Source organism: Sinocyclocheilus grahami, unplaced genomic scaffold (assembly GCF_001515645.1).
Source record: "Sinocyclocheilus grahami isolate Dianchi unplaced genomic scaffold, SAMN03320097.WGS_v1.1 scaffold244.1, whole genome shotgun sequence".
NCBI classification, from domain to species: domain Eukaryota; kingdom Metazoa; phylum Chordata; class Actinopteri; order Cypriniformes; family Cyprinidae; genus Sinocyclocheilus; species Sinocyclocheilus grahami.
In genome coordinates this window covers 724,362-742,687 of record NW_015505423.1, presented here as the reverse complement: position 1 = coordinate 742,687, position 18,326 = coordinate 724,362, and the positions used below count along the sequence as shown (strand labels likewise).

The 18,326-nt window shown below is 34.6% G+C and overlaps 1 protein-coding gene across 1 annotated transcript in view; it reads left to right on the top strand.

The window, feature by feature from the left end:
* The window catches only part of LOC107598095 (probable E3 ubiquitin-protein ligase RNF217), a 16,387-nt gene extending 5,023 nt beyond the window's left edge, over positions 1 to 11,364 (top strand). The window contains exons 2-6 of the mRNA XM_016289361.1: positions 4,938 to 5,058; positions 5,319 to 5,549; positions 5,699 to 5,863; positions 9,244 to 9,346; positions 10,554 to 11,364. Of these exons, the coding sequence (XP_016144847.1) occupies positions 4,938 to 5,058; positions 5,319 to 5,549; positions 5,699 to 5,863; positions 9,244 to 9,346; positions 10,554 to 10,633 (700 nt within the window). The 3' untranslated portion in view covers positions 10,634 to 11,364. The remainder of the gene's footprint in view (positions 1 to 4,937; positions 5,059 to 5,318; positions 5,550 to 5,698; positions 5,864 to 9,243; positions 9,347 to 10,553) is intronic.
* The last annotated feature ends 6,962 nt before the right edge of the window (positions 11,365 to 18,326 follow it).

Sequence of the window (18,326 nt, the reverse complement as noted above, 5' to 3'; positions counted from 1 at the left end):
ATATATATATAAAACATTTCTGTCCCCCTCACTTCTGAAATGATGGCTATGCCCCTGAGTTAAAGTAATGAAATATCTTTTGTGTGACTGTTGAAAGTATATGAATTCCAACTAATAAACTGAAAGTGGCACAATTCCTAAATTCTAAATGTTGCCCATTAATACCCAACATCCCTGATGCACAGTAGCTCAATTTTACCAAGCTTTTTTATTTATTTTCTTTTTTTTTTGGGATAGTCAAAAACTTTAAATGACAGAAAATGGCTAAAGCAGTGACAGATGGTTTTCATAAACCTGTCTATTTCATAAACATGGACCCAAGTTTTGGAGCACAGCATTTTGTATTTTACCAAAGGTTTTACTCTGTTGACAGGAACATTTACAGTGTCTGTGCATGATCTGATGTTTTATTCGGACCCAGAATAAGGCGAGATGAACATCGCGGAGCGCTAAATACTCCGTGCAGTGTATGTTTCATTCATACCCGAAGCCGGAGGGCGCTCCCGCGCAGAAAGTCGTACGAGGAAATTCCTAATATGGACAAAAGCGTCCAGCTATCGCTGTATTGTTTTCACAGAAAACAGAAACGTTTGGAAACATGAAGACATTAAACATACGATTGCGACAATATGGTTTATTTGTGTTTGTCAAGTCATCTCCAGATAATAAATAAAGTATATGAACAATGCAGTGCTAATTGATGTAGCATTTATTACAATATAGAAACTATTCTGCCTTATTTCAAAAAATGTTAGCATCATTACTCCAGTCACACGATCCTTCAGAAATAATTCTGATATTCTGATTTGCTGCTCAAAAAACATTTATTATTATTATAATGTTGAAAACAGCTGCGTGGAATTTTTTCAGGTTTCTTTGATGGTTATCTGAAATAGAAATCTTTTGTAACAGTAAATGTCTTTATCATCACTTTTGATCAATTTAAAGCATCCTTGCTAAATAAAAGTGTTCATTTCTATAATTTCTTTTCCAAAAAAATAAAAATTATACTGACTCTAAGCTTTTGAATGGTATAGTGTATAATGTTACAAAAGCTTTTTATTTCACATAAATACTGATCTTTGGATCCTTCTATTCATCAAAGAATCCAGAAAAAATGTACTCAACTGTTTTAAATATTGATAATAATAAAGATAATTAAAAAAGGTTTCTTGAGGAGCAAATCAGCATATTATAATGATTTCTGAAGGATGTGACACTGAAGATTGGAGTAATGATGCTGAAAATTCAGCTTTGATCATAGCAATCATTTTAAAACATATTCAAATAGAAAGCAGTTATTTTAAATAATAAAAATATTTCACAACATTACTGCTTTTGCTGTAGTTTGAATTAAAGAAATTCAGGCTTGGTGAGCAGAAGAGACTTCTTTATAAAACATTCAAAATCTTACTGTTCAAAAACTGTTGAATGGTAGGTTAAATAGATTACAGAAATGTTATATTCCTGAGTTAAAGTAATGAAATATCTTTTGTGTGACTGTTGAAAGTATATGAATTCCAACTAATAAACTGAAAGTGGCACAATTCCTAAATTCTAAATGTTGCCCATTAATACCCAACATCCCTGATGCACAGGAGCTCAATTTTACCAAGCTTTTTTTTTTTTCTTTTCTTTTTTTTTGGGATAGTCAAAAACTTTAAATGACAGAAATGACTTTAAATGACTTTAAATGGCTAAAGCAGTGACAGATGGTTTTCATAAACCTGTCTATTTCATAAACATGGACCCAAGTTTTGGAGCACAGCATTTTGTATTTTACCAAAGGTTTTACTCTGTTGACAGGAACATTTACAGGTATGTCTGCTATGGCATTGTAAAAGCAGCAATTAAAAGTCACAGTACCTGAGTAATACCTAAAAAAATTGGAAATGTCTGCTTTTGAATTTTTGCTTTGATGTACAGTATATGCCTCAGTTGATTTGATATTAGGTATCAGATTGTGTGAAGGTTTGGTAAAGATTTGTTGGTTGGTTTCACTGACCTTTTGTAGGCTTGCAGAATAACCGGTCCATTTAAATGTATGAATGTATAGTTGTTTCTGCTAGAATGAATATTGCCTACAACCTACTGTAATTGAGATGTATGAGGCCTTAGATTAAAATATGCATGCAGTACTCCGATGAGGTGATGCAGGAAATCTGCTGAGAAAATAAAAAATGTTTGATTACTTTTGGATGCTATACTGAAAGTGTTTGGACATGCACTTTTCCCACAGCAATCTGGTTGCTGTCTTAATGTTGACTGAGTGTTTACTGTAATAGATCTGCTTTATTCTTAACAGGCATGTGGCCGGCCTCAAAGAGTGAATTCTGCACTCGATACATCCATCAAAAACATATCTCCCTGAGAAGATAGCCCACCTCAAGAGGTGGTGCTGGTCAATAAGAAAACATGTCAGAGTGAATACAGGATGCCAGCGTGTGATATGGCGGGCTGAAAATCAGACTCTCCATCCATACTGAGAGGATTGTTCACACCTGCAGTGGGTGCTCAGTGCCGTTATTGTGCTAGCTGTGCGGTCGGCCCATTAGCAGCAGGCTGACAGGTGTAAAAAGGGCCGGTGGGTGGCCCTGGGGGAGTGCTAGCACTGCTGTCACCAGTTGGTGCCACATACTCAGGTAAGGGCTCTCATGGGAGTGCCAGATCTCATTAGGATCGCAAAGTAAACTCCAAGCACACCGGGCTCTCAGAATCTCACCTGCTGCGAGCACAAGATGCCACACAATCAGCCACGAGAGCCCTTCTCTCAACATGAGCATTGTTAGGGCTGTTTACCAAGACCATCTTTTGCATTAGTCAGGTGCATCAGTTAAAAATGACCCAAGCAGCATCCCCAAACTAGTACAAGCCTGTTCCAGCAGAAGTTAGATCAGCTAAAGCTGTCCCAACTTAGTGATATACTATACATTATGCACTTTATACTATGCACTATGTACTCAGGCATCTAGTGCATGAGGTTTAAAAGTTGATTTTGTCGTCCACCATCAGAGTATCTACCCTCCCTATAGACTATGTAAGGAAAGCTGCAACAGTTGAGTGCATGAAGTGTCAGACATTCCACACTTTTTTTTGCAGATAAATAAGTGCATCTTCCGTGTATTTTTTAATTGCACTTGTTGGAATTTTCAGTGTGAATGACTACAAAATGAATAAGAATAGTGCATAATTACGTGAATTGGGATGCACTTTCACTTATTTTATTTTCTCATTTGAATGTGACTTTGAAATTCTTTAAAAAAAAAATCTCCAAATGATTCTTCTTGTGTGTACATTTATCCATTTAACCCAATTGTGTTAAGCAATATTTGTGTACTAGTTGATTATTTGGTCTTAAAGTCACAATGTAATGGAAATAGCAACATCTTTTCTTCCATATTGTGACATATTGTACATTATTATTGACAAACTAAAAAAATAAATAAATGATTGGATAAGTCCGGCATACGTCACCAGAGAGAAGCTTATCATTTCACCAAAAGATTGAATTAGGATAATTCAATAAAAAAATATTGAAAAAATCTAGCTGACTAAATGACTCGATTGTTGTGAAAGTTACTCTTGTTCTGTGACACTCTTACAGGATTAACCGTAACTCAAGAGCTTCCACAGAATGGGGTTATTGTTATCAAGCCATTGCCATATTTTAGGGATGGACATTGTCATAGTGGTAGTAACTGTGAGAGTTCGTTTTTATCATTCTTTCTTGGTGCTCACATCATGATTTTACAGACGGAATCCAGTCTGGTCTATTTTAGTCCAGAATGCATTGCTTCCAGATAGGCCTGTCGCAATAATAAATATATTGATTTATCACGCAATATATGTACATGACCTCAATCATTTTTGATGACGCAATATATCGCCCATTATATTTACTTAAAAATTAATGTCACCATGTTTAGTACATTCCACTTGCACCTGTGTCTTTTGCAGCTTCTTGTACATAACGTGGTGTAGTCATGAGGTGCTAGTTCAAATTTAAAAAATGCTTATAGAAACAAAGTTTCATCTGCAGATATGGTCTTGTTTAGGGATCTGAGCCTTTGTGCATATGAACATCTGACTGCTAAGTAGGGATTGTATTTTTCAGCAATCGTGTGCACCCTTAATTACAGAGAAAAGAAGGTCCGGGGAAAATCTGTAAATGGAAAAATCTCCAGTTCTTTGTGCATTTTTCTTTTTTTTCTACTTGTTACTTTGCACTTTTTGTTAGAAAATGTTTATTTACTATTTATTCAAGTTTTTTAAGGTATCTAATATTTTGATACTTAATTTCCATGATCTAAATATTCTTAAAAATTAAAAGTTTGTTGTCATTTGGAAGTGTGTCCTTATTGCATTATTATGCTGTTACATTATGATTATATATTCAGTGACATAAAATGGTCTTTAAAATGACAATAATATCGCTTATTGCAATTATTTCTGGGGCAATATATCGCACAACAAAAAGTTGTTATCGTGACAGGCCTACTTCCAGATGTCACGGCAGATTTTATTCCAGCTGATTCGTAACCCAAGACTTGCCTGATTTTACAGATGTCTCTTGACCAAACACTTTTCTTGTCACCTCAGATAATGTCCCTTAAATGCTGTTGCTTGCTATCCCAGAATAAAAATAGGAGGGCGGAGAGTAGATTAGTTCTCGCAATGGAAATGCTCAGTAATCCTGTCGTCCCAGAGGGGAGACGAAGGAAGATGGGTGGGGAACCAGAAGCAGGATGTAATCCTCTCACAGGGGAGGTGCAGATAGTCACAGTCCCGCAGCTGTAGGACTACACCAAAGCCCTGTTATGTGAACAATGAGAATGAAATGGATCTCACTGATCCATGAGATCACTTAACTCCCTCTCGGAAACTAGGAAAGGTCATTCAACACAGATCCATTTATCAACAAATCATACCGCATTCAGCCTGTGCAAACTAGCCCCTAGGGTTCGTTCCTACCTGCTGAGCCCTCTTCAATCACGTATTACCGTACTTCAGGGATTGTTTAAGAAGGTGACGTTGCTTGTTGACTTGGAAGTACCTCAGGTACAATGCTGCTTGTACAGTGGCTATTTGAGTTGCTTGTGTACACAGATGGTTTGGAATTCCTGTTGCTTCTGTCCTCGCTTGTAATCACTGATTAAAAGCCACAATTTCTAAGAACACTAAATCATACTCACTGTACTGTTAACTGTTCTCAAACAGGGTGGATTACATATTTAACTGCTCATAGAGTCGTAAAGGTTTACCACTGCATTAATGCTGCGGTTTTCCATGTATTTGGCTGATTGCATTTTTCTTTTAAGGTTCACGTGGGTCGGGCACACTTGGTGTGTCCCATCACAGAGTGCAGTGGTTTCTTGGAGGATAGTTTGGTGATTTCGAACCTGTCCAGTGAAGAGCTGACAAAATATAAGTACTTCTTGGAGCTGAGCAGACTGGACTCCAGCACCAAACCGTGTCCCCAGTGCAGCCTGTTTACCTCCCTGAAGGATCATAGCCAACAGACGTCCACCAAGAGTGAACATAAGTATAAGGTCTGGTTTTTCGCATGTTGTCTATTCTGTAGTTAACAACATTATAATGTTGAATTATTTGTCTAAACTGAATCAGAGTGATTTTCTTTGCCAAAAGGCTTTCTTGAGTAAGCAAACTGTCTGTCTGTCTCTTCAAATGTTCCCCACAGATTCAGTGCACAAAGTGCCAGTTTGTCTGGTGTTTTAAATGCCACGCGCCCTGGCATGAAGGCCTGAAGTGTCGAGACTACAGGAAAGGAGACAAACTGTTGCGTCACTGGGCCAGCGTTATCGAACATGGCCAGAGGAACGCTCAGAAGTGTCCACACTGCAAGGTAATGAACATGCTCTACTAAAATGCTCTGTACATATTCTGAAAACTGGATTTTTGTTCATTTTTTGACATTGAAGAGTTACTACAGTACTACTTTACACCAATGTTCATAATATCACATTTGGTATGGTATTGACATCACAATCATGAGTATATTAACATATGCCCTCCTACATTTACATATAAGCTCCTATTTATTAAATAATTTTGTGGAAACCATGATACAATTTTTTCTGGATTATTTGATTAATAAAAAGTTCAAAAGAACAGCATTTATTTGAAATCTAAATATTTTGTAACATTATAAATGTCCTTGCTGTCACTTTTGGTCAATTGAATGCATCCTTGCTGAATTAAAGTATTAATTTCCTTAAAAATAAATAAAGAAATAATTCTTACTAACCCCAAATGTTTGAATGGTAGTGCAGGTCATTTGTATATAGTCTTGGTAATACTTTACAATAAAGTTCAGTTTGTTAACATAAGTTATATATTATATATTTCATCAATTCATGTTCATTTAATACGTTAACTAATGTTTATTTATACAACTTGAATACAGTTTTTATGTTAGCTATTGCATTACCTAATGTCATTAGAGGCTTATTGTAAAATCAGACTGAAGTCTTCTTAATTTTCATTTATTTTTAGTCAGAGAGAGAGTGGAAAACTCATCTGTCACAGTTTTAAGTGCAAGACACTTTACAAACCTTCAGGGGATATATAAAATGTAATGTAAAATATGGCCCATTTAAAATGAATAGGAGTTACGTAGTTCAGATAAACAGTCAGTCATTGTAAAAACTGAATGTTCCCATCTGAGATAGTGAGGAACGATTGTGTTTATTGTCTGTTTTCTTTTCCTTTCCTCCTGTCTAAATTTAATTACGGTCTTGGGAAAAATGGCATTCCAGCCATAAGACGTCATAATACTGGGGTCTGGGCAAAGTGATCCTGAATGAAAGTTCACTCAAGATCATTTTCTCTTCACTGAAACAATTTCAAGAGATCAACAAGTTCTACAAGGCGTTGCTGTTTTCCATCCAGACATGTGCATTCATGACGCTTTTGAGGACCCATCGTAACACAAGTGTTTAGCATAGTGCGCATACCTGAGCCAGATACCTGAAGGCTTAGCTAAGATCTTCCCATTGAGAACCTTCCCTTTCTGAACGAGTTTCTCAACCCATAATACTGAGAAGTGCATTGTTTCTTGGAATAATCACAGTGTAATCATTGTAAATTATCATTTTGTGAGTTCTAAGCTTTCACTAATTGAACATGTCAGTCACTAGCCCAGATTCAAGAAAATCTGCCCCACTAGCTCACAGATCTGACTAGAAATTTTAAAAACAAGTGATAAAAATAAATGGCTGGATGGCATGTGAAGGATAATCCACTTCTTACCTCCAAGACTATGTTATGCTCTATATGACCTTATTATTTTTATTGTGAGTATTAGGCTTATCATTATTGCTGATCACTGTTGTTGTTCTATGATATTGTAATATTTACCATTATATAATCAGAGGGGTATAGAAAAATGTATGAAAGTATCACTACATAATACAATAGCAAAATATATAAATATGTATAGTATTTTTATGTTACATTAATCAGTATTATGTATTATATTAGTATTATAATCAGGATATGGACCAGAAGACATTGCAATTACTAAATGATACTGTATTTAGACAGACTTAAAGAAGTTCCAGATCTATACTTGTGCCCTTATTATTTCAGTTATTTTGCCTTTAATGTAAATAAACATGTGCAAACAATATACTTGCTCTTGTGAATTTATTTGGATGTTAATTACATTGTGCGAGCTGTCTCTTTAATACCATGTGGTTTATATACATATGTTGCTGCTGATTGGGCTGACATGTTTGACACACCCACCAAACAAGAGAAAGCGTATCTCAAACCCCGTTGCACACCGTTTCCAGGACACATGTCGTTCAAACCGGAAACCGTAGCAAAATGTTTTTTTTTTTTTTTAGCTTGAACTTGCCACAGTTCTTCTGCAGTATCACGCAGCAGAATAATAGTCCTCCACTGTTGCAGTTGTATGGATTCTTAACACATTTATTGCAACTACATTTAGTCTTTTTTCATCAAACAAACAGGCTAATGAATAGCTCAACACAACTCATACCTGGGCAGAGTCTAGACAGGGCTTTCTTCTGTGTCAATATAAATTCTATTCTTTGCATCAGCTGAGCATGGCAGGGTCTGATATGACAGCTGACTTAGCCTACCCTGCTCACCCAGTAAGTCTGTTTAAGTAATTAATTAATTAGTTTCAAAATAAATATTTTAAACACTAAGACAAAAAGGAAAGAATAATAAATTGGTTTGGGTATATATAGGCCCATGTTCACGCAAGAACTGGCATTTTGACTGGCCTATGTATCATGATAAAAAAAGCGACTTTACAGTCTGGAAATACTTTAGGCTATAGCAAATTATTTTTTCCCCCTATCACTTTAAGAACCGCTGGTCTACACAGAAGAAAGACCTGTCTAGACTCTGCCACGAGTTGTGTCGAGCTATTCATTAGTCTGTTTGATGAGAAAAATATGAAATTGATAAAATGGGTTATTAATCCGTACAACTGCAGCAGTGGAGGACTATTATTCTGCTGCGTGATACTGCAGAAGAACTGAACATTTAAGCTGAATTCTCGTTTTTCATTTTTTGGGAAAAAACGAAAAAGGAGCCGTTTTCTCATTTTTCTACTTTCAAAATTTTATCAAAAAACGAGTGATCGAATGATACACGGATTATTTATGTATCATCTCTTTATTATATTGACTTCATTTAGATTGCAAGCTCACCAATAAACATTAGTAAATAAACACACTGTTGTGTGTATATGTACAATTTTGTATATAACTGTAAAGTTAAATATGTATATTTTTTTGTTTGTATATAGCTGTACAACCCTTGCACTTCTTTTTACGCAGACAAAGTACAAAGAGTTAATTTCTAGGTTTTATCACAAAGACAAATTGTCTTGACACAAATAGAGCACCTAAAAGAACAGTTTACACTATTTTAGACCATGCTAGTTTACAACTCCCTGATAACGCCAGTTAGTAATAGCACAGAGATATGACCGACTCCATGATGATCTGCTTTTAGTTTGCATATCTGTGTATACTTTACATGAGCCAGTGTTTGTTGGGTGTCCTCAGGCTAGTGCAACGAACTGTAGTATAATACCCAACCATCAATACATTACAGACACAAGTGTTTGGTATACGGGTCACTGGGTTCACTTTAACCGACTGACTTGTTGAGAAAGACAAATGCACTCCATCTTCTCTTAGTCCAGCAGTAGATAAGAATTCTGAATGTGTTTGTTTTTGTGAGCCTGAACTCTTTTCTGTTGCTCGTTTCACAGTGAGTAAAGTGCTGGTGGCTCCAGTGGTCATTGTCCTCGTGGTGGTTGTTGGAGCTCTGGCTTTGGTCATAGGTAAGGATTGTGAAACACTTCATGAATCTCACAAAGCCTGTCAGGAACGTGTCTGGATTATATTTTATCCCAAATTCAAAAGAGTAAAAGATTTTATATATATATATATATATATATATAAATATATTATAATGTTAACATTATTTTTATGACAATTAAGCACCTTTCTCAGTTCTATAATGAAAACATAAATGTGGTTGTGACATAAAATACAATGGTGAAATACAGCAATTTATTTCAACATTCAAAACTGTGGAAAGGAAATATGGCTGATTTAAGATGTTGGGTATCATTTATCTCTATCATTCAACTGTCTACTTCCAAGAAATTGATATTTTTATATTACAGAAATTAATTATTTATATACATCTTGGCAATATTTGTTTTATTGCCATTAATTTATGTATTTATATATTATTTAATGTTTTTTAACAGTAATGGGATTCACTTAATCTCTAATAAGAACATGAAAGAGACTAATGAAAATGGCATGAAATTACTTTTTTTTTTTTTTTTTTTTTTTTGTTTGAAGGGCACAAAGCTAAAAAAAAAAAAAAAAAACCTTCATCGTCCTGAAAGTAAAAAATAAAATCTTTATAATAATGAAAATAAAATTGGAGATAAAAATGTTTATAAAAATAAAATAAAAAATACATAAAAAGTAATGAATTAAAAATGCAACTTTTTTTCTTTTTTATTAAACAGTGGTTTACTGAACAATCTACAGCTTTGTCTTTCATAAAATGTCAGTCGGTACTGCTGCAACGCTCTTTAAACTGCAGTTTATGCTTCTGTTGTAATTGGCAGAAGAGATTTGTTCTTCCACTTCTGGATGCAAAATATTTTAGCAAAACGTATCTTTTTGTCTGAATTATGGCGCTCCCAAATAAATCAATATACCTTGCAAAAAGAGTTTCTAAATATCAATAGCTCAACTTCCACAGAAGTTCTGAACATGCATTGGTTAAAAAAACTGTATTCATTCAGTACACATGTGTACTGAACCAAAACATTTTTATTTATGTATCTATGTTTGAATTTGCTTCAGTTTTATATATATATATTTTCTTTGTTTATTTTTTTCTGTAAAGCACATTAATGGCACGCATAACTTTATACTATGATTGAATGGCTAGATTAGTTTCTTGTTTTCAACCTCGTTGCGGTGTGACCGAGCTGTCCTGTGTTGTGACTGATCTCTCCGCAGGCTTGTTTGCTCTGCCTATCTACTACATCTGTAAGAGGAGGAGGAAGCGCTCACAGGGGTCGGGCCGCTGGCTGTGCTGATTCAGCTTCAGTCATCCTGCTCAGGACCTGGACACACAAACACACACCCTAAAAATAGCCCTGGGTACCAAGTGACCGAACACTGGCCACTTAGATACAACAATCACAATATGCAGTTTTCCTGTTGGCTGCATCTCGTGAATATCTTCAATTGCACAGTGACCCTTTCCTCCACATGGCGTCTTTGGCATCAGGATCAAAGACTAATTGAGGAGATTCTGTTTTTGGAATGTTTTATTTATAACCCCCAAACTGATTTGAATTCAGTTCATTTTTAGGAATGGAACTACTGACTGGTAATAATTTCCTGCTGGATGTGTTATGCAGTGGAGCCACACAGCGTGAATGATTTTGTCCTTCAGTCTACTTATGACGTGCATCAGATGTTATAATCTGTAAGCGCTTAGTGCTTGATGATGGTGAGTTGATGAATTAATGTCTGTCCCTCTTGATCCCCTCACTATTCCTCCCTCCCTCCCCTTCATGCTATGCCGACATCCGCAGGAATTTGCATGATCAACAAAACACGTTTCTGTCTACTGCACTGTGAGTGTTTTTGAAAACAAAAGGCCCTGAATTACAGGGCACCCGCAGCTCCACGCCAAGACATGTAGGTCATCTAGGTCATGCAAATCAGTACTGTGTCATGCAAAAGTGTTGAGGTTCTGTGTTTGCACAAATCTAAAGCTGTAAACCAAACACAAAATACACTGTGGGGTCCAATACTCTGAGACCACTTTTGGAAATGCCATTTCGAATTTCTCTCATTTAATATTTAAATTTGTTCACTGAACTTGTTATGTTGATAATATAATTTGTAATGACAATATTTAGGATTTCCTAATTTAATTTGTATTTTTTTAATGTAAATATATATAACAAAAAATGTGTTTGTGTCTTTATATATATATATATATATATATATATATACATCATTTAAAAAAATTGTTTTAGTTAAGTTGGAAAAATCTAAAATGTTTTTATTATTATTTATTATTTTATTATCAGCATAATAATTAGTGAAAACAAATTAAATTAAATGAAAACTTGAATTGAATGCATGAATTGAAATTCTCAAATTTAATAATTAAATTTGAATTAGTTCACTGCAATTGTTATGCTGATAATATTATTTGTAATGAAAAAAAATAGGATTTCCTAACTTGATTTTTTAATGTTAATATATATAATAAAAATGTGTTTTTTAAATATATATTACATAAAAATGTTACTCTATAAACACACACACACACGCACATATGTATATTAAACATTGTAAGAAATAAAATATTTTTATTATAATATTAGCACACACATATGTGTATATATATATTTTTTTTTTTTTCAAAATGATCTGAAAAACCTAAAACGTTTTTATTATTACAAATTATATTATCAGCATAACAATTAGAGTGAAAACAAATTAAATGAAAACTTGAAATGAATTTAGCCGTATTTTAATAGTCTATTTTAGCAGTCCCGGCTTGTTTTCAAGTCAACATGAAATCAAAATTCACCCTATTTACTTTCTTCATGCATATTCAATATCTTATTGAGAGCGATTCATCTGTGCATGTGATTTACAAAGAAAAAATAGTTGTTTGTCTGAATCCTGATCATGTTATTCAAAATGATTTGAGAATGATCCAAAGAACATCTCACCATCTGCAGGAGTTCACATGATTGATATCAGAAATGTGTGACCTAGAAATGAAGAATTGGTGAGAATATTTCGATTTAAAGTCATAATGTTGATTTTGAATCCCAGACTTGCTATGTGGTCTCCGACTTTCAAACCCCACATGGAAGCGTAGTGCATGCCTTACACCTTGAACAAACTGCTAGATGCATAACATTTTCTACTTGAGTGTATATTATTCTTAGATATGTTCATTCAAATTGAAAGTCCATAATATGGAAACTTTGACATTCATGTCTAGTATATTTTAGCTTTGCACACTGAAACGTAGCCACTGAGCGGCACAGTGTTCAAGACTATCAGCTCAATAGGCGTCCCTGCTGTATTTTGCACAGTGTTATAGATTCACATCCACTGTAATCCACATAACCCGCATGTTGGGTTTATTTCAATCTCAAGCTGTTACAAAAACCGAATACTGTAGCATGTCAGCAATTGTATAACCTTAATCATTAGATGTATATTAGGGTACATGCAAAGAAATTGAAACAAATGGCAACCCCTAAAGCTTCAAGTCCAACATATGTCACATATATTGATTGGAGCTAGCCATTTAATACTCAAACTAAGGCTGGTCTGGAGGAAAGCCAGAAAGAATGCACAGGGAAAAGCATTGTAGGAAAGGTTATAACCATAGCAACGTGGTCTGGCTGGAGTATCAGGAATATGAGTATTAAGGCTTGGAAATACTTGGTCTAGTACTCGTTTGGGAAATGCCCTACACAGAATCATCAGTGTAATACCTAATTCAACTAATTATAAGTGGTTATCGATTGGAATTTTGGAGACAATCAATTATGAAGATGCATTCAGGCCGGTAGTGAATGGCAGTGTTATTCTCAGGGAGAATTTCGTCACATCTGCTACACACTGCTTTATCACTCCAGTGCAGATAACTGAATTATCTGTACTTATATTAAGGAAGACACAACAGAAATCGGTCAGAATGTTAGCTTGGGCTGTTTTTGACATGCTAACATTATAAACTGAAAGCTTTGCCTGCCAATGTGGTGGTGGTGTTTTTATTTTTTTATTTTTCTCCAGAGACGGTGCCTTTTACCAATGGGATTGAACTTTATTCAAAGGAACTTTGTATATTTTAAGAGCACATCTGCTGTGATTGATTTCCAAAGACCTGTAATATTTTATTCCCTAAATATACTGTAGTATGTGTCTGAATCTATTCCACAATGCACATTGTATTATTTTTTTTGCTGCTGCACTTTATTTTCAGATTTAAAGTCAATTCAGGCCTGCAGACAGCAAATATATGTCTTTATCATATTTAATTAAGAATTAAAAGAAGCTGCCAACATTTGGTCTCACTTGACTTTTAATTAGTGTCAAATAGCACTATTATAATTGCTCATACTTAGGGTTAGTGATCTGGGAGGGGGAGGGGGACATTTCAGCATGTATCCCAAGATGCACAATTTGTGCTCCAGATGCACTACTGTTTAAAAATTAGGGTCAGTAGTTAATTGTTTTAAGTAATTAATACATTTATTCAACAGGGATGTATTAATTTGATCAAAAGTGGCATTTATAATGTTACAAAGGGTTTTAATTTCAAATAAATGCAGTCCTTTTGAACTTTATATTCATCAAAGAATATTAAAAAAAAGGTATCTTGGTTTCTACCAAAATATTAAGCAGCACATTAATAAGAAGTGTTCTTGAGCACCAAATCAGCATAATAGAATGATTTCTGAAGGATCATGTGACACTGAAGACTTGAGAGGACATCTGAGGAATAAAAACATTATAAAATGTATTAAAATAGAAAAGTTATTTTAAATTGTAATCATTTCACAATATTACTGTTTTTACTGCATTTTGGTCAAGTAAATGCAGCCTTGTTGAGCACAGACGTCTTTCAAAAATACCTTATCTTACCATATATCTTATATCACCAACCACAAACTTTAAAAAGTTAATCTTCTACCATGCTACAATGATTAATTCTAAATAAGTTTATTTTAGCTAATACAGTAAAACCAGAAAAACAAATTGAAAAGTTATCACCTAACAAAATCGTACTGTAGCTGTAGGCGACAGTGTGACCTACATCTACATCAAGGACGTGTGGTGACAGTGGTCACTGCTGAATGAAAGCTTACTGCTGTGATTTGCATGTGCAGCAAGATAAAATATGCAAGTCTGACCACACATTGGAATAAAATAACTATTGTCTTCTTTTTCTCAATCATAGAGTTGTTGTCCCTCTCATTATGTGGTCTGGGTGCAGCTGTCGCTAGCTAGTTTAGAAACGTCACCCAGTGGCAGGCTACTAGCTTTTACAATGAAATACATGAAAGAACATTTTGATATAGTGAATGTCTATGAGGTTCCATTTGTGTCAAAAGTTAGGACGACAGAACAGGATGACAGTTAGGATGACAGTTAGGACGACAGAACAGGACGAAAGTTAGGACGACAGAACAAGATGACAGAACAAAACGACAAAAAGGACGACAGTAATTAAACAGAGAAAAAGCAAGCAGGACGACAGATTAAGACGACGTCAACAGACAACATACACGCCTACATATACTGATTTACCTGAACAAGTAGGCAATGACTGTAGACAAAGACAAATGTATAGTACAAAGCACAAAGCAGTCGACTCAATTTTGACACAAATGGAACCTCATAAATGTCATTATATAGATGTCTCCGAGATGTAGGCCTACTTGTGCTATAAGAGGATGTAGGTTCAAACTTCACAACAAGCAAACCTTGAGTTAAAGGGATAGTTCACCTGAAAAAAAAATCACTTATCATTTACTCACTTTCATGTCATTGCAAACCTGTATGACATTATTTCTTCTGTGGAAAACAGAAGATATTTTGGAAAATGTATTTTTGTCCATATATTGGACCAAAAAGAAAGTCATACAGGTTTGGAACGACATGAAAGTGAGTAAATGATAAGTGATTTTTTTTTTTCAGGTGAACTATCCCTTTAACTCAAGGTTTGCTTGTTGTGAAGTTTGAACCTACATCCCCTTATAGCACAAGTAGGCCTACATCTCGGAGACATCTATGTGATTTACGTGTTTACATCTGGACAGAGGCGAACAGTGCACTGACATAAAAAAGGAAATTTACTTTTGGTACTTAAGTACTTCTAAAAGCAAGTACTTCTGTTTTTTTACTTAAGTAAAAGTCTTTACAACTTTTACTTGTAATGGAGTAATATTTGACCAGCAGTATCTGTACTTTCACTCAAGTAATAGAGTTGAGTACTTTGTCCACCTCTGCATCTGGAAGATGTATTTTTTAGTGTTTGCTCATCTGCAACACTTCTATAGGACGTTTCCTGTCAGACGTTTAGAAAATGTCTTTAAGATGTTTATGATTTAGAATGTATTTAAAACTGACATCTTGCAGACGTTTATCAGATGTTTGTACGCAGCTTTCCAGATGAAGTGATCTTTAAAAGACATCTTGCAGAGTAAAGTGTGCTATTTGGGTCCTTATCTGCATAGTGACATTGATGTGCAATTGCATTTTCCATTAGAATATCATTTTTATCCATAGGCGGAGATCACCATCTGGACACAGAGGATTCGAACCCCATGTGTGGTCCAACATCAGCAAGCAGAGATTACAACCTGTGTGTCACATGATGAGTCAAGGTTTCCTCAGATTTCCTTCTTTGTCCCTCCCTGCTGGGAGTCTCTGATCATGCAAATTCCAGTCAGATCAATTTCCTGCCAGTGTAAGCACTTTGTTAGGGCTTTGCTGGCCGAAGAGCTGCTTCCTGAGGTCAGCTGACTGACTGACATCCTGTTGACGCCAGTTTATCCCGCTGCTCCACCACTGTAACAGGCTCTAATAGCAGTGCAGGCCAATGAAGAATGACAACAAATATCAATCTCTCTCAGTTTAATACAATAAAAGTGTGACTCGCATTGCTATGTTGTTGTTCTTACTCAAGAAACATGGTACTGCAAATATTATTGACTTGTAATTGATGCCTCATTCATAGTAGCTTTGAATAAAATGTATGCTAAATGAATACATGTAAATGTATGTCATGAAAGGTCTATAAACTATATGAATCTCAATGAGCAAAGTCAAATGTGAATGTGTTATCAAATATCAGAATATATGTTGTAGTAATCAGTGTTGGGGAAAGTTACTTTTAAAAGTAATGCATTACAATATTGCGTTACTCCATTAAAAAAGTAACTAATTACGTTACTTAGTTACTTTTTATGGAAAGTAATGCGTTACGTTACTTTTGCGTTACTTTTAAAATCTGGACAGGGATTGCTTGTTTGTTTTTAAAATAAAAAAGTTATATTTTTGGCTAATATAAAAGTCTTTTCACACCAAAAGTGAAATGAATAAGCCTCAGGTACATTTAAGTACATTTACGTCCGTACAATAGAATGCAGAAGAAGACATTTTAACACACTTCAGCAATAAAAAAGACACACAAATGTTTGTCTAGAGTCATTTTTGCTTATTAGTTTGGTTGAACTGGATCATCGAAGGTCAGAAGCAAAGACATTGGTTAATAGAATGGGATTAAATACATAAAGGATATTTGTGTTGTTTAACATTTAATTATTGCAGGTTTGCGTCATATTCTGAGTTGCATTATTTTTATTCATTTCGAGTAATACTGAATCTGTTTTTTTTTTGTGAGTGAGATGAATTAATGCATATTAATATTTATTTTAGAACTACAGTAACATCTGATTTCTCTCAACATGGGGACAGGAGAGCTGTCAATCAATAAATTGGGGGGGAAAAAGTAACTTGTGTTACTCTCTTGTCAATTAAAAAGTAATGCGTTACTTTACTAGTTACTTTAAAGTAATCTGATTACGTAACTCGCATTACTTGTAAAGCGTTACCCCCAACACTGGTAGTAATTATGTTTTGGGGGATGTTTTTGTTTCTTGTGACTGCTGGATTTATATTTTAACACAATGATTTTTAGTGGACAAAATTAAAAGTGTTTGAAATGATTGTGTTGTGATAGATATGTTCTCCACGTAGGCTACTAAATGTATTCTTCTTTGGTGACCAGACTTAGTTTAGTTTGATAAACTTTATTGCTCAGGGATTTTAGTCAAATGTAGTGATGATTACATAAAATATACAGGCTTATGTGTTCGTTAAAAATAACATATTAATAAATACATGCGACAATTAATTGTATTACGTTTTTCAAATAGACTAATTTACTTTTAAAACTTCTTATGTGTTCATTTTGTGCAAGTCTGACACCTGGTGGTTAAAAGGTGAGTTAAATAAACTTAACTCGAGTGATATTTTTGTGTGAGCATCATTATAAATAATAACTAAATACCTATGTTTATAGTGAACTCAGTATGAACATATGCATACATATAAACAAAAAGCCACTATGAAACAAAATTACATGATTACATTCTAAAACAGAGCCTCCTTATGCTTCCCATATGCATAGGTTGGTAATAGGCCAATGATAATCGCCCATTTACTTAAACTGTGCTATTATTGTGTGGGATCATCTGTTCTGTGTTTGTATATTCATGCTTGGCGTGCTGTTGACTCATTACAGTTTTAACCTTCCTTATTGCAATAATGAAGTTTCATAATTGTCTTAAAGCTCCCATAATCACGTCAATAAATATTAGCTCCCGTTACACATCATTAAACGCTTCTACGCACATAGCTTGCCAAAACCAATACTTCGACATATTCTATTCTGTTCTGTTCTATAATTTGATATTTTATTTTGAATTATAATTTTATTTATATGAAATATCTCTTGCATTCTCAGACCAGCCTGTTTTTCCGTGTCTTACCATGAAATGCCGCTGTTGTCTGCAACGATAATTTAACAGACAGTAAACTCGCTGCTCTCAGGTAAATGTATCATTTTCGAGCTACAGGTGCATCTCAATAAATTAGAATGTCGTGGAAAAGTTCTTTTATTTCAGTAATTCAACTCAAATTGTGAACCTCGTGTATTAAATAAATTCAATGCAC